Consider the following 16,829-nt stretch of genomic DNA (forward strand, 5'->3'; position numbering starts at 1 on the left):
TAACAGAAAATTGACTGACTGGGAGTTCTTCTCCCTCATCCCAACAGCAGCAATATATTCTTTGCTGAGGATACTCAGCTAACAAGGGAAAAACAACGGGACTGCAAATTGAAGGAGACTTTTCTGTAGGAAATTTAAAGGAGTGACTGCAGCCCAAATAAGTTTTGAGAATTTGTAAATAATCTACTGTGTAAAAACAGGGGCCAGAAAAAGAGTTTGTTTAACAGAACTGTCAACAGCCAGGAGCAAACATCAACAGAGTCCCAGCCACGCTGTCACAAGCAACTGAAAGCATAAAAGAAGGTCTTTATTGCTTCACCTACCTTAATATTAACATATATTAAGCAGATAACAGTACTTAGGGTAACAAATCATCATATAAAACCTCAGCAGAAACTGAAAATGTCTTCAGCATAACCGAAATACAGAACACAATGTTCTCTTCACTTGTTGAAACACAAATGGAATCTGTCCCACTCACAGAGAAAACATGAAAAGGGCATTATGTGCATCATCCCACCTCTGCCTGGTTCCGTGCAAGAATCAGCAACAGGGAGTGACAGAGGAACATTTCCCCAGCAGTAACTCCTGCACAGCCCCGAGGAGGGCCAGGGAAATTTGTAACATACAATAATCACAGAACAAGCTTGAGCAGCTACAACTAATTGGAGTTTACACCGAGGTCAGGGCTTGGCTCTGAGTATCCGACATACCTGGGTGTGCTTCAAGGCTGAGGAAGCAAATGACAGGCCACGGATCACTTCTGATACCAAATATTTGATTCCAATGCAACAACAGTGGGATGGGCAGGGAGGATAAATTCAGTGAAATGCAGAACTGGAATTAGTAGACGAAGAGGAAAACCATAACCAAACTCCAGCACTTCCCTTTCTTCATTGCTGCTCCCTGTGTTTCAGTTTAAGTCAAGGACTTCTCACACCTGAAGAGATTTCACACACTTTGCCAATTATCTTTTTAATTTGAAAGATACCTTTGCCTTACAATAACCTTGCAGAAAGGACCAACTTGGCACAGATGTTTAAGACGCTGTTTAAAACCAGCTCTTTGAAAAAGTTTTTGTCATATTCTTTCTGTTTCAGTTGAGCTCTTAGAATGCTGTTTCTTTATAAAATAGTTTTCAAACTTTATTAGAAAAAGACAATATGAGAAAATTAAAGACTGTTAGTCAATAATAACAGGACGCTTTACATCAAAGTATTTTTTGACATCATGTCACTGTTGGCCCTTGGTGGACAAATACCACTAACAGAACCAGTGAAAACCCAAATTTTATGAATTAGATTGGGCCCTCCTGTGGTAAAACCATTAGAAGGAGATGGAAGAGTTACGGAGCTCTAAGATATTCTGTGTGACTTTTATTGGGGTTTTTTACTGATGCTCAGGTCCAGGATGAAGGACAGACAAGTTTTGTGTCCTAATTACATTTTTTTCTAAGAAATGTCTCTTTACTTTATACTAGAACTGTTTGACATCGAAACCAGGTAAAATAATGTTCTGCCCAAGAGACTTTACTTTTATAATTTAAATCATGATATTATACTGGAACTTGACATTTCCCGCAGATGTGAAGAGGAGCCCCGGGGAAGCGGCTGCGGGTCCGGAGGTGGGAGAGGGTCCCCGGAAGGGCTGCAGTCCCGAGGGGCCGAAGGGCTCTGGGCGTGTGGGGCCCGCCCGGCGGGCGGAACGGCAGGCGCGGGCCGGTTGTTCCGGCGGGCGGGGGGGCCGGAACGCCGTGGCACCGCGGCGGTTGTTGCCGTTGCGTGGGCGTGGCTGCCCGGATCCAAGATGGAGGCGGCGGGCAGAGCGGGGCAGGAGATGAGTCTGGCGGCCCTGCGGCAGCACGACCCCTTCATCACCGGCATCGCCGACGTGACCGGGCAGGTCGCGCTCTACAGCTTCAGCCCCAAGGACAACGAGTGGGTGAGTCCGGCGGGGCGCGCCCGGCCGTGCCCGAGCCCCGGCAGCCGCCCGGCCCGGCGCCTCCGCACGGGGCCCGCGCGGGGCTGCGCTCGCCCCGGGGGAACTTTGGGGGTTTGGGCGCGTTCACCACGCGGAGGTGACGAACCCGAAGGGTGTTTGGGCTGGGGGAGAGGGGAAAGGAGAGGGAGAGGGAGGGGAGAGGAAAAAGAAGGGGGGAGAGAGAGGAAGAGGGAGGAGGAGAAGGGAGAGGAAGAAGGAGGACAGAAGAGGGAGAGGAGGAGGAAAGGAAGAGGGAGAGGAGGGGAAGAGAGAGAGGAAGAGAAGAGGAAGAGGGAGAGGAGGAGAAGAAGAGAGAGGGAGAGGCGAGGCCGTGTGTGCGCTCGGGGGTTCGCAGTGACGGGGCAGCGGTGGTGCCGGAGGCGCTTTGGTTCCTGGTGCCCGTTGGCTTTTTCTCTTTTCTTATTGTACTTTGTTGTTGTTGTTGCTCTCGCCTGTTGCGCAGCGCCCTGATTCGGGAAGAGTGGGATTTGAGAGGTGTTAGTGTCCGTCACTGCATTAAAACACAAGTTTTGGCCTGAGCGCCGGTTTTGTCACACAGCTACAGAAGTGGAAATTCGAGGAACTTCAGGCCTGGAGCTGCACGAACTTTCTGTGCTTGTGGGTCACAAGCCCGTGGTGCAGGTTGCTCTGGAAACTGGAGTATGAAACAGCTGTGGCCCTTAGTTCTGTTGTGGTGTTTCTGGCTGTGCTGTCATTGCTGTTCTTTCAGTAACACTGTGGAAAACAACCTGTCCGATATTTAAAGGCTGCCCTTACAGGATCAGCTTTGGAAGGCTGTGGAATACTGTAGATCACATCATCAGGTTGTTAGCATAAGAAAGCTTTTGGAAGTGAGATTAATGCCCTAATCTTTGTAAGAAAAAATAGGTAGTTTCTGAATATAGGAGATCGGTTTTAGCCCTGTGATGTCAAACCTTATGGAAAGTTAAGGCTATTGTAAGTCTCTGTAATTAAAACATTCTAAAATATAACTACATAACTGTGTGAACAAGCACATCCCTGAAATGCATTTGCTGTCTTTTGTAGGAGAAAACCGACATAGAAGGGACCTTATTTGTGTACAGAAGGTAAGGGTTGATTTGTTGGTTTGGAGTTTCTTAGGGGGGGATATAGGGGTGGTGATGTTTGTTTTCCTGCCTTAAGAAAACAAACTTCAGATATCTCCATGTAGAGCTTTCATACTCACAGTTCCTTATTTGTCCAGCTGTTAACAGCTGTATACGTTTTCAAAAAGAATAAACTCTGCACATGGGTAAATAACTCTGTCAAAAGCCCCTAAAAGTACTGCTGAGAAATCATAAAACTTAATGAACCCACATAAAACCCCAGTTTGTTGAGGTTATTTTGTTATTCCAGTATAATTTGTTACAGTTTGTTAAATGCCAAGTTGTTTGTCTCCTAAAATCCATGAAGTTGATTATGAAAACAATAGACATGACAAATTAAATAATCTGTTCTAACCTACTTCTGGAAAATGGCAAAAATTTTTGTAAATGGATGAAGTTGCCAAAAGCTGGAGCTGCGCTGGTGTCTGGTTTTAGGGACTATTTGATTTCCTTATGAAAACCGTGAAGGAAATTTCCAGTTCTATGGGACGGGGGAAAGGGGTGAGAGCACATAAAACCAATCATGAATTTAAGTTTTAAATAACAAGCAAATAAAAAATCTAAATGAAATAAAACTTTGTTGAATGTAAGAAATAGAAATAATGCTGGCTAAAGCCACCCTGAAGCAGACTGTCATAGCTCAGTCATTGCAATATTTTGTCCTAGCACTGTGAAGGGTTTTGAGTAGCCAGTTCCTGTTACTTCAGCTCCCAGCTTCGAAAAACTTAGTGTAAGAAAGTGAACCAAATTTAAAAAACAAACAAACCCAAAAAGCAAAGCAAAGGGTTTCTGTGTAACTAGCTGATGATTTCAAACAGGTTCTGTCAGGTGCATTAAAAGACTGACGTGTGGTGGTAAGGATTGTTTACCCTTTCCTTGGAAGCTCTTGATGGGGTTTTGTTGTCTATTATTAGGTAAAGGTGGCCACATTTTTACAGAAATCTTAATATTTACTAGCTAACTGTGTCTGGTTTTTACCCTGCCTTCATCATGCTGTGTTGTTGATTATGTGACTGCTTACAGGCACAGCTGAGTGCTGACATGACATTTATGCAGCAAGAGAAAACACATCTAAAACTATCTTGAACTTCCAGTGCTTGCTCAGTGTTTTTGAACCTGGTGTCCAGCAAATATCTAGATAATAAAAATAGTTTCACTAAGCAGTATAATTCTGAATAATTTAATATGTACTTTGAGGACACCGGGGTAACTCCTTATTTTCAGAGTTTCACTTTAGGAAGAAATTACTGCTTATGGTTCCCCCAGAAGTGCATTTCATGCTATTTAAGAGAGCAGCCCTTTTTTATTGTCATGTCTATTTACAGTAAGGGAAATGATGCTGTGTAAGTGGTTTGGGTTTTTCTCCTTTAATAAAAGAATTCTAAAATGCCTCAAAACTGTCTCATGTCAAGTATTGAATACACTTGAATTTTAATGCTGGACCTGCCCTAGTTTTTTTGAATAGGGTTTTTTTAGAGGCATATCTTTGATTCAGCAGTTTAACAGTGTAGAACTGTAATGCTAATCCTAATCCTGCTTTGAGGAAAGTGTAGTTTGAAATTGAAATTAGGTGGCAGCCAAGAAATGGCATAGAAGAAAAACTGAGAGCTTCAGGACTGCTAAAGCTCCACCTAATAAAGCAATGGAGATTTGAAGATTAATTCATAGCTCAGTTTCAGAAAATTATTGATGTCAATGAAGATATTAATCCTTGGTTTTGTTTCCATTGAAACAAGGTCAGCTTCTCCTTATCATGGTTTTACGATAGTGAATCGACTGAACATGCACAACCTGGTTGAGCCAGTAAATAAAGACTTGGAGTTTCAGCTCCATGAACCTTTTCTTCTCTACAGAAATGCCAGCTGTGAGTATAACTTTCTCTAAACCATATAAACTTGAGGTTCTGTTTTATAACCTTGATCACTTCTGAATACTGTGATATCTGTTTCAAGTATAATGTAATGGGGCAGGTTCCAGTGAAATGTCTGGTGATGTTTTCTGTCTGCAGGGCTAAATTTACTTAAATAGCTGTGCTAGTATATTATGATCATCACCTGCTTTCAATAAAAAGAGAATATACTGTCAAAGTGCAATATTGCTATATTCTTTTAAAGTAATGATCTGATAGATGTAATCTAAACATATACACCGTGCTGTAGGATTAATGGAAACTAAGAAAGAGTAATGAAGATTGATAGATTTTGAAAGTATTTAACAGCAAGGACAGATCTAAGAACTTCCTCTTGCAAGCAAAAAAAAAATATTAATCATTAGCTTCTAAAAGAAGTGGAGAAAATTGCTCAGCTCTAGGTTGAAGGTTTCTTTCTCCACAATAGGCTTTGGACTCAGCAGATAGTTGTCTATTCTAAATTTCCTGCAGTTTAGACTCCAGCAAGTTTGGGTACAGATGAGTGGTGAAATAGTACTTGGGATCTTCTCGCTGCATTATGAATTCTAGCAGTGTTTTGTGTCATCAGTTGAGCCTCAGTCCCAGTGTACTACATTCCAGTTGGGTACACACTGAAAGTGCTCCAAAGAGCTCAAAGTGTAAATTATGCAGCCCTTACAAAGAGGAGGAGGGACTATGTGGGTAAATGAACTTTACATGAGGTTAAATAGATAGATAGAAGTCACCCCATAGAGCAGAGGGTTCTCATGGTGCAAAGGTGTCATTTCAGAATTGCAGCTGTGAAATTGGGGACATGGGAAGCAAGGAGTTGATTCATTTGTTTGCTGAAGCTACTGATGGTATCAGGAGCTGCTGTGGAATTACCAGGTGTACACCAGTGGGAGTGAATAGAGGATCACTTTAAGGAAGGAATCACTGAATTGTTTAGGTTGGAAAAGACCTTTAAAATCAAGCCCAACTGTTATCCCAGCAATGCCAGGTCCACCACTACCCCACATCCCTAAGCACCACAGCTGCACAGCTTTTAAATCCCTCCAGGGATGGCTACTCCACTGCTTCCCTGGGCAGCCTGTTCCAGTGCTTGACAACCTCTGCCATGAAGAAATTTTTCTTTATATCCAATCTAAATCTCTCTGGCACAGCTTGAGGACATTTTCTCTTGTCCTACTGTTTGCTTCTTGGGAGAAGAGACCAACCCCTGTCTTGCTACAACCTCCTTTCAGGTCGTTGTAATCAGAGAAGATATAGGCCATGTGTGAGTTCATTAGAAACCCCAAAGCTGCTTGTTTTCCTTTGATAAAAGCTCTCCTTTTCCTGTGGAACATTGGTTTGTAAGATATGTGGGAGACTCATGGGACTTAGGATAGAGATGACATAGAAGAGTATGAGGAAGGAAGGAATTTATGCAAAGGTGAGCAAGGAAAAATTATAGACTGGTTGTGGGAAATAATTGCATTCTGAGATAACCAAGAGTATTTTTTTCCTCTTATTTCTTTCCCACTGTCATGTTAAAAGACTCTAGTCAGAAACTATCCTTTCTTTCATCACTCCATCCTGTCTCCACCAACTGCAGATTGCAAATGTTTAATGTAGTTAGTTATGTCATTGGGTATTTTCCCGAGTGCCACAAATAAACAGATGAGTTTTTGTGTCCTCTGCTTGTGTTCACTTTGTTCAAACACAAGCTGATAAGCATTGAAAATGGCATCTGAGGTTTTTATCATTTATGATTTCAACACCACTAACTCCCTACATTGTGCATTTAGTTGTTGTGTTTTGGGTTTTCTTTCTTACATGAGACTTTCCAAATTTTCTGGCCTCTATCCCCTGAATTAGCTAGAAAAAAACAACTTATATGATGGAAATGTATTAAAGCTGTTTGCCTCTATCAGCATAGCATTTGTGAAACTTTAAAAAACAAGACCAAACTAAAACCCCCTTCAGGCTTGGTTTGAATTTGCAGACAAATTCCAACATGTATATGTTTTATTTGTATGGGCAGATCAGGGGATTCTTATCCAGGTTCTTTTCATGTGGAAGGATGTCCATTTCTGCTCAGTTGCCTGCTGGCATGAAAAACTTTGCATTTTTGGGACTAATTCAAAGCAGAGCTTTAAGCTAGTGGTTAATGTAATGTGTATCTCTGAGGGCTTAATGTGCTGTGTCTCTAAGTGAAGTTCTGCTGAGATCCCTTAATGACTGAAAGAGGATGGACTGCTGGCTTGTGTAAGGAAAAGCTGCCTCTTACACAGTGTTGGCAACAGCCCTGTTTCTTGTAGAGTGGAGTTTTTTGTATCCTTGAAGAAATGTACTGGGATCATTACAAACTCTTAAGGGTAAGTTGTCCTGTTAAGATTGCTGAGTGATTGAACTGCTGATTCTGTTTCCTTAGCTTACAGATGGGGGATGGTTCAAACTACTTGGTAAAAACCTAAAATCATGTTTATTAATACTGCTGTTGGGCAGAGAAACATGTTTTGTACCTGTATAGTTCGGTTGTAACAGGATCAGTGACAGAGATTTACACTTCATCAGGGCATGGTACAAATAGTAGATGATCAAAGCAAAATTATGTCACCACATATTTGGGGAAGATTCTGTCTCAACAGTATTTGTAACTGAATAGGATACTACTGTTTTATAAACTCCACATTTTCACTTTGTTCTGGGATTCTGTCTTGACTTAAAAAGATAATAAGGGCCAAGTGTGTTACAGGCACCAGATCAGACCTCTGGCATTTCTGTCTTAAATGGCCCAAGAGCTGTTCTGAGGATAGCGAGTAACGTGCTCCAGCCCGTGCAGAGCTGCTCACAAGTTATGTGAGGAACCCTGCAAGCAGCCCACAACCATTGTTTTTGCTTGTTTGGAGGCTGTAAGAATGAATTGCCTGTCATGCTAGATCATAATATTTTTGGTGGGGTTTTACCATTCTTTTGTAGTTTGATTTCTTCAAATACCTACTGTTACTATACAATGACATTGTAAGTTTGCTGCATGTAAGAACTTAGTTTTGTTAAGCTGTAGACATGAGGTGCTTTATCCAGTTGCACAGATGCTTTTTCACACTTAGACCAAGACTAGCTAATTGCTATTTTATTCTCACTGGAAATTACTGATTTATCTGTCATGGTTCTTGGGGGGATCCTCCTGTTTTTGCAGGGTGGGGCATGAAGGGAACTTTCATGGGCATTCTGGAAGGAGAACAGAGCAAGTGATACAGTACCTTTCTTCTTTTTGGTCTACCTTTTGGTGTGTTCTCTGAGCAAAATGGAAGACATTTGGGTCACTTTGTTATTCATTACACTGTGAGGTTTCCCCCCCCCAATCATACCCTTCTCATATTTTAGCTGTTAATGGGGAAATCTTTCCCAACTCCAGAAATTTTGTTGTCAAAATTACTCTGTCTACACAATGTGGTTCCAGCCCCAAAAGAACACTGGACCCTAAAAGTTTGCTATAACACTGCCCCAAAGTTTACACCACTTCCTTGTGAGGCATCAGACCCTATAGCAAAAATGATAGAGGGTGTGACTAACAAGCTGTGAGACAATATACCACTTACAGTAGTAAATAGAAAAAAAGTATTCTGCTTTTCATTGTTATAAAGAATTAATGAAAATAAATATCTCCAAAGGTGAACAAAGCAAGAAATTAACAAATCTAAAGGAAGTTGTTTGACTTACTGTAACATATTTTAAATTTGGAATTCTTCTTAAAAGGTAAAAATTTTTAGATTATACTTAATATGCCATTTATTATTTCTTAGTCTGCTGGGTATATTTGATCCTTGTTGAACTTTCCCGCTGGACACCTGCACATTCTTTGAAGTATTCAGCGTATTTGTTTATGAAGCACTGAATCCCATTGACCTATTTTTTTTAAATGAACCTAAGCTTGTTTTCTCTTGTCTGTGTTCTGTGAAAAGTATGTTAAACTCTGTTTCAAAAAATGCATACAGTTCTGCCAGTACTAACAGTCCAGTCTGAAAGTTCAGTACTTTCACTCAATCTATAATGTGAGAATTTGGAGCTGACAGTTGATAGTTTGCTTAATCATAGAGGAAAATTAGGCAAAGTTTTAAGGAATGGCCAACTTACCTGTTAAAGTCTGCAGGAACAATCCTTCTGAGCCTTTCTCATGTATAACTTTCCCTCTGTATCGATGGTGTTGGTCTTGATTAAAAGAGTTTCTAATCCAAGTCAGTTCACTTGGGAGGTCAGGCAGGTTGATTTCCATGGTGCTGAAAAGACAGATGCTCAGCATAAAACCTGGGTATTAAAATAAGTGGTCCTTGTCTGGTTTGGGGGTTTTGTTTGGGGGGGGGGGTTTCTTGCTTCTTATTCCTATCCAAGATAAGAGTTAGTAATACAAAAATGGTGGATTTTGGAGAGTTTTATACATTAAAGTGGAAAACTCAGTTACAAAGTGCTGTCTTCTGGGCTTGTACTATTGATGAAAACAACTTGTATTCAGAACAGCAAAGTAAAATGAGTTGTATTAAAAATCTTTGAAAGAGCTCCTAACTGGTTTCAGAAGTGGGAAGGAAAGTCTCTCCTTATCACCTGTGTCCCCAGCTGGCAGCACTTTAAGTGTAACACATCTCTGTGATTGCCGAGGCTGACGGGCTCTCCAGCAAGCACATTAACCCAGTGCTTTAGGCTGAGATAAGAAAGGAGCCTGTTCTTCATATCTCTGGAGCAGAAGAAGCAATGCAAGCTGGAGGAGGGGAGGAACGATTGAAAACTGTTAAGAACTTCTAAAAATAGGTAGTTTGACCTGAAAGATGGCACTCAAACTACGAGGGGCTTTCTGCCACAGTTCAGTGTTGCAGAGCAGCAATCCTTCTCATTCCATACAATCCTGTCAGATGGCAGTTGGTTAAAGTGTTCTGATCTCAGATGCTGTTTGCCACCTGAGGAATTGCTCCAGTGCTAATGCTTGTGGCACTGTGCTGTGAGCTGTGTTAGTGAAATGGCCTAAGGCACTCAAAACAATAAGAAAGGAAGGAACTTTTTTTTATTCATTCTAATGATTTATAAATCTATGTGGCAGGGTAATACTTACACTGAGGAAATAAATATGAGGAATGTCAGAGAAGATACTAGAGCTGACTGAGGAGAGGTGGTACTTCAGCTAACTAGAAGAAATACAAGCTTTAAGAGAGATGGCTTTATGTGATTTTGCCTTAAACTGTGTTTGAAGTGTAAAGTGATGCATATACGTGCATTTCTTTATGGGAGATGGGGTTTTAGAATAGGAGTCCTTTCATTCCAGAGTTTGAAGGGTTATTGTCCTCCACTTCCAGTTGTTCTGCCTCATTGTATGGTAACACCTAAATTGGAACTATAAAAATAAAACTTTTCTCTCTCTTCTGTCATCTCTTCCAGCTGAACTTTTAAACAAATCATCTCTTTGAATGTTGAAGCTGTATCTGCACAAATGGTTAAACAAAGGGAAGAGAGTGATAGTGTCTGGAATCTCCAAAACTGGCAGTGCTGATGAGTCCATGTGCACTTCCCCTGGGCACAGTTCCATTTGAACAGTTTTGCCTTACTGTGTACCCCTATTCTTTGTCCTCTCTCTTGTGCTCAGATGGCCCATTTGTGAAGCTGATGCACAAACAGCATCAAGGAGCTGGTCTAGATTAAAATGTACCGAGCTGGCATCAGGGAGAGGGGCGAATTGGGGTCGAACAAGTTAATGGCAAAGCTGTGGCGATGTGAGGGTGGTGACACTGCCTCTCTGCTTACTTAAACTGAGAACTGAAGTGAAACTACAGCTCTGGGACGCAGCTTCATTTCATGTTGCCAAAGAGTGAGGCTTCTGCGTGGCAGTGGCACTTGACTCTTCCCACTCTTAGTTCAGATCTCAGAGCAGTGGCACAGTGACCTGACTGTCCCATGGAGCAGTGGGAGCACAAAGGAGAAGAGTCCAAGGCCTTCCTTTTAGTACCATCCAGCTGTTAGGGTTGAGCAAGAAGACTTCCACAATGCTTCTGTTCTCTCAATATCTCTCTGGTTTTCCATTGCAATTTCAATCAAGTTTTAATCAATGAAGTTTTAATTTCAGTCAAGTTTGGAGAGGAGTTTTGTTATGTGTTTAGAGAAATATTTGTGGGTCAGTGTTTCTAATAAAAATTACATATGTCAGAGAAGAACGAAGACAAAGATAACAGATGACTTGTTTTAGTTTTATGAAACCTGATTTGTCTGTGGTATGGGTTACTCATTACTTCAGGTGTGTCAAAGTGTAATGTGAATCCTTCTGAAAGATATTGCTGATGATGATTACAAACCACTGTTACTTGATTTTTAGATGCTGCCCAGCATTCACTGTAGAAAAGTTGGATGTAAAGTGTTTAACTAGATGGAAAAATGAGTCACTTAATTCAGTGGCTTCTGTTGGGTGAAACTCTTGAAAGAACTGCAAGGAGAAAGGTACCATTAGACATGTGAATGTTCAGCTAATGTTTATGCTGGGTATAGCAAAAAAAATCACATATTTTAAAAGAACTGGTAAGAACCAACTCTGATATAAGGCTGTTCATAGCTGGAACTGCATGTAAGAAATACATCAAATGTAGTAATGCAGTTGGGACACACACACTCCAGGGGCAAGGGAGCTGAACTGGTAGTACATAAGTTCTCTTTTGGAAAGAGGAAGGTAAACATTCCAGCTTGTTGGACGTATGCCTGAGTTTACTTGTTCATAACCTGCTTTACATCTTTGCAGTATTGTTAATGTTCTGCAGTGGCTCCCTACAGTTGCTTGCCAGTAGTACCAAGTGGAGATTTGGATCTACTTCTGATCTTGTGTAGGCCTGTTTCTGGCAGAATTGAGTGTGACTGTATCATTTGTCCCATTAAGATATCATTATGGGTTCCTCATCTTCCTTTCTTCAGCAAGTATGCTTTTGAAGCAGCTTTCTCCTCTTGGCAGTTGGTCTGATAATGAAGTCAGGGAAGGGAAAGAGCTTTTCTTCAGTGCTAAAATATGTTACATGACTAAAGAAGTAGCTCAAACTGGAAATTTTTATAGGTTTCTCTGCAGCAGACAAACCAGTTGTATTAAACTGTAAATTTTAATACAAGCATTTCATAAGCATTGGCTTGTATGGCTTATAAGCATAAGCATGTATGAAATGCTTTTGTATTGGCTTATGTCTTTTGTGCATTGATTTCTTTGTTTATGACTTGAAAAGCTTTGTTGTCTTGAGCTGGAACCTCTAAAGAAACAAACACCCAAATGAATACAGTTGTTATTGAGTAAAAGAAAAAGAACAATTTCAATTTGTCTTATGATATTGTTCTAGAAATGAGGTGTGTACGTGAGTTTTTGAGGATGTAAGCCTGGGATAACTGGGATGTCTAGAGAAAACGTTTGGCAAATAATTGCTCTCTTTGCCATGGCTGGACATAATTTTGAGTGGGCTGGCTTGAGACTTTTGAGTATTTTGAGAAGGGAAAAAAAAGTGAGTGAAGAAAGAAAAGGATTTTGCTTTGAAATAAAAATCTACATCTAGCTGGAAAAAGTTGCGTATTTTTTTTAAACATTCCTTTCCTTCACTTTAAGTTATATTTTTATAATCAGTGATTTCAACTTCATAATAACATCAGCATGAACTGCAGTATAAACGTGAGTTTTACAAGGCTAAAAGCATTTTTCCAGAGATTAAAATACTTTAATGGTAACATATATAAAGTGTCTAATTGCCTTTAATGTACTTGCACACTGTGCATTGACAAACTTTGTAGGTGAGTTAAGATTTAAAATAATCTGTTTTGTGGGTTGGATTCAATGCAATTCTGAAAAAACTTGTGCAGCTTTGTGGTGTTGACACAACTGTGGGACAGTGAGGAGATGAGCTCGTGTGTGGGTGAGAGGCCCTTGGAAGTGGGATTCCTGGGGCAGGAGCAGCACATGGCACTACTGACAAAGTTTCTCCCTCTGATGGAATATCTTTAGCTCAGCAGTCGGGCTCCAACTCTGCCAGCTTGCAGTGGAATTTTACTTCTGAAAGCCAGAATGGGGCTGAGTGTCTTGCTGAGCTGGAACCCCTTTGCCCTCATTGCTTTGTCCTTGATACCTTCAAAGAGTAGGGGTCACTATGAGTCTATTTTGAAGCTGCTCCGTGACTGTGACGCTGTGATTGGAGCTTTGGTACTGCTTCCTTCTGCATGGGGAACCTTCCAGAGAGCCCCTGAGGGAACTGTCATTCTGTAATTCAAACTAATATTTTTGTTGATTTTCAGAAATTGACAAACTTTAAAATTATTTTTTTTTAAAAATGGATATTCTTTGGCCTAGTTTAAATGGTAAAGTCAGCAATTCAGAACAGGAGGCTGCAACTGCAGACGGCATTTGCTGGTTCAAACTTCATTTTCTTGCCACTTTTATTTACAACCAGTATCAGCATTTTGTAGTTCTTGCTTTTTATCTAACTAAAGATATTTGTGTTTGCACAGGTGCTGTTTCTGATTATTTTATAGTCCTTGGTCACACACAATATTTGAGTGGAAATTGATGGTAATTCACCTTGCAGATCTAATTCACTTTAGTTTTTTACTTTTTTCCTGTGCATTTGATTTCTTTGCCTTACACTTTTTTTTCTTATTTTCTAGTGTCAATTTACAGTATTTGGTTTTACGACAAGAATGACTGTCATCGAATAGCAAAACTCATGGCTAAGTAAGTACTGGGACCTTATTATTCTGTAATTCTTTTATGCAATACAAGAAAAAAAATCTGAACCTGTTAAATTGCCTGCTTTTTTCTCACTCTCCTAAAATGGAGAAATACAACATTCTTGCTGGTACCAGGTTTTTTAGTAATGAAAATGATAGTTTTGTTTTTAAAAAACCTCCAAGATTAAAATTTTCTGTTAAGTGATAAGAAGAATCAGTTGAAGTGTTAGTTGGCATTCTCCAAAGGAAGCATGCACGAGCACTGTTCATTATTTTAAATTGTTTTGTATAGGGATGCTGCCAAAAGACTTTCTAATACAGAAAGTATAAAGAAATAAAGGATGGTTGGGGTTTTTTTGGTTGGTTTTGTGGTGGGCTGTTTCTTGTATGAGTTTGTGGTTTGTTTGGGGGTTTTTTTAAGAGTTATTATTCCTGACTAAAGTGAAGAGATGGGAGAATAGCAGGAGAACTAGGTAGAATCTTCCAGAATTAAAGCAAATCTTCAGTGTCCTTAGGATGGAGCTTGAATTGTGAGACAGGGTTGTTGCACCACCACAAATGCAAAATGTAGATGTCCTGCACAGGGTGTCTTCTCATCCCTTGTTCTTGGCTTTGCTTCCCTTCACTATCACACCACTTTCCTGAACTTCCTTAACTATTGTGTGCCTTAATCAGCATGACATGGCTTGCAAGTCAGGGCATCTTGAAGGCTTGCAAAATTCTATGGAAATATATAATATTTAATTACATGGAAACCAGTCACAATGTAGACATTTTCAGCTGAATTCTGATTTCCTAATCTGGGTTTTTGCAGTGAGTTATTTTGGCTTTTCCACACAGAAGCAGTGTGAGACAACATAAATTACAGACTTTGATATCAAGATCTCCTTCTAAATTCTTTTTCTTTTTTCTTATCCTGATAAGCCCCTACAGCTCCCATTTCCTCCTTTTGTTTTTTTCTTCCCAGTTAGGTTGAACTTTTTGCTGTTACTTGGCTTCTCCAAATATAAGGATTGGCTACAAGAGTTAATGGAAAACATTGGGTGAAACAGACTCTTTAAATATTGTTACCAAAACAAATAACAAAACCTCGCTTGCCTCTCCTCTTTATAAACAGAGCATCAGAAGGGCATGGGTTTCTTTGTTTAATGCACCTTTTAATTTACAGCCATGATTCATGTTTGAAGTGGGAGAGAAAGCTGAACCCTTCAAACTCTGCCATGTTGCTGTTCTGTCATGCACAGCTGCAGTGCAGCTCTAAGTGGCACAGAGCAAACCTTGAGTCCATCTGGTGTTAAAGGAGTCTGGCCACTGTAGCACAAACCGTGGCTATAGATACCCCAGGAATCTTTAGAAGTATCAGGTAACAGCCCAGTCCAGCCATAGCATAACAGTCCATAAAGCACATTTACCCTTTTTGCTGGATTGCAATATTTACATTTTCTTCCAAGGGTATTAATTTTTTTTCACAGTTTTTTTGTCTTTGTCTGGAGTGGAAATTTAGATTTACACCCTTGTGTTAAGGTGAGTTTTTCTTAATCACTGATAGGAAGGAGTACTGCCTTTATAGTTCCTCAGCACTTTAAAAACATAACCATAAAAGGTTTCAAGGAGATTTGCATTCTCTTCCCTGCTGCTTGACTTGACCTTATTGTGCCAGACTGTGTTAACAAGATTGCAGACCATCCATTTATATTTTGGTGGCTTATCTTTCAAAAGAAAAGCAAATTAGTGTTTGCTTTGTAATCATAGACGTCACTTCTCACACTCTCTCCCTGCCCCCTGCCCTTTTGTGAGGTTGTGCCAGGTATGTTTTCAGGGCTTTAACTGCAGATGTTCTTCAGCAAACTGTCACAGCAGCTCCTGTGTCCCTGAAGGAATGTGTGCCTCTTCCACTATCCGATAGAATGGAAAGAAACAGCAGGCCTTGCTTAAAAAAGATTTAATCCTGGATTGCTCACAGAGCATGCTCAGTGTACACATTTGCATTAGTTGGCTATTTTTCCCCAGGAAAGGTATTCAATTCACAGAACTTTTTGTTCTTTTTTTTTCAAAGAATTCTAGAATTTTCTGAAATGAAAACATTTTATGGCAGTCGTCAAGCTCCTGACTTCAGAAACAATTAACTTGGCTCTAGTTAAGTCAGGATGACTGATTGAGGGATAAGCTTTCTAGAAGAAGTAGGACAGAAAATGGGGGGTTTCAAATATTTGTGAATCTATTGCATTCTGACTGATAAATCAGGGAGGGGAAGGTATTTTTAGCTTTGTTGATAAGCTTGTTTTACCCTGTTTCAACTCAAAGTGGCTTCTGAGATACAGGCAGCAGGCTAGAACTGGGAGAGATCTCAGAGTTCTGGGGATGCAGTTTCACATTTAGTCATCACCACCATCTAAATGTAACCTGCACAAGACAGGATGGAGTTGGAGCTACCACACAATTATCTACATGAGAAAATAAACTGTTATTCTTCAACAAAAAAAATAAATTTTAAAAAGGTAACAAACACTTCATAATGAACAGGAGAAAAATATTATGAAATGTTTTCCAGAAATATTTGTGAAACATTTCTGTGAAATGGATGTACTCCTTGAAGATGTTTTAATATGAGACCAACTAGTACTGTTTTCACTGGAGGATGTTTCATTGAAACCTGGGCCAAGTAGTTAAGAGCAGACAGAGAGTCTCGAGTGAAGCCTTTGCTTCCCTATCAGGCAGCACTCATGTGACCTCAGTTGTCCAGAATTTTTCCTTTAACTGAAGTATTTCTTTTTTCTCATACAGTTATGCTAACACTTAAAAACACAGCCAAGTATTGTGATTTTTTTACATTGCTCTTTCTCATCCTTAGTTCTGGAGTGAGTTTAGACAGGTTCTAAGTCAGGACTGGGTGACCATGTGGGATGCGTGAACAAAATGTTCTCTCAGGGTGTCACCATAGAAACACTTGTGGAGTGTTGAGCTGCTCCATCCAAAGGAGCACATGCTGCAGTTCTTGGAAATTGTCAGGGTGTAGATTGGCCCCCCTATTGTGAGTTACCTTTGTAGGTGTCTGCTGCTTGCAGAGAAAGCTGTACTAATAACCAGAAGCTGGTTAAATAACCAGCTTGTGTCATTAAAAATTCTGA

General features: G+C 40.3%; 1 protein-coding gene across 2 annotated transcripts in view; it reads left to right on the forward strand.

Annotated features, from left to right (window-relative positions):
- Positions 1 to 1,762: 1,762 nt before the first annotated feature.
- The window catches only part of DCP1A (decapping mRNA 1A), a 28,486-nt gene continuing 13,419 nt past the window's right edge, over positions 1,763 to 16,829 (forward strand). Inside the window, exons 1-4 of one of the 2 annotated variants that reach the window (XM_064667697.1) lie at positions 1,763 to 1,941; positions 3,028 to 3,068; positions 4,844 to 4,971; positions 13,639 to 13,705. In XM_064667697.1, the coding sequence (XP_064523767.1) occupies positions 1,807 to 1,941; positions 3,028 to 3,068; positions 4,844 to 4,971; positions 13,639 to 13,705 (371 nt within the window). In that variant the 5' untranslated portion in view covers positions 1,763 to 1,806. Of the gene's footprint in view, positions 1,942 to 2,308; positions 2,938 to 3,027; positions 3,069 to 4,843; positions 4,972 to 13,638; positions 13,706 to 16,829 lie in introns of those variants that run through there. The other variant, XM_064667698.1, reaches the window with a different exon arrangement.

This window comes from Pseudopipra pipra, chromosome 11 (genome assembly GCF_036250125.1).
Source record: "Pseudopipra pipra isolate bDixPip1 chromosome 11, bDixPip1.hap1, whole genome shotgun sequence".
In the NCBI taxonomy this organism is placed as follows: Eukaryota; Metazoa; Chordata; class Aves; order Passeriformes; family Pipridae; genus Pseudopipra; species Pseudopipra pipra.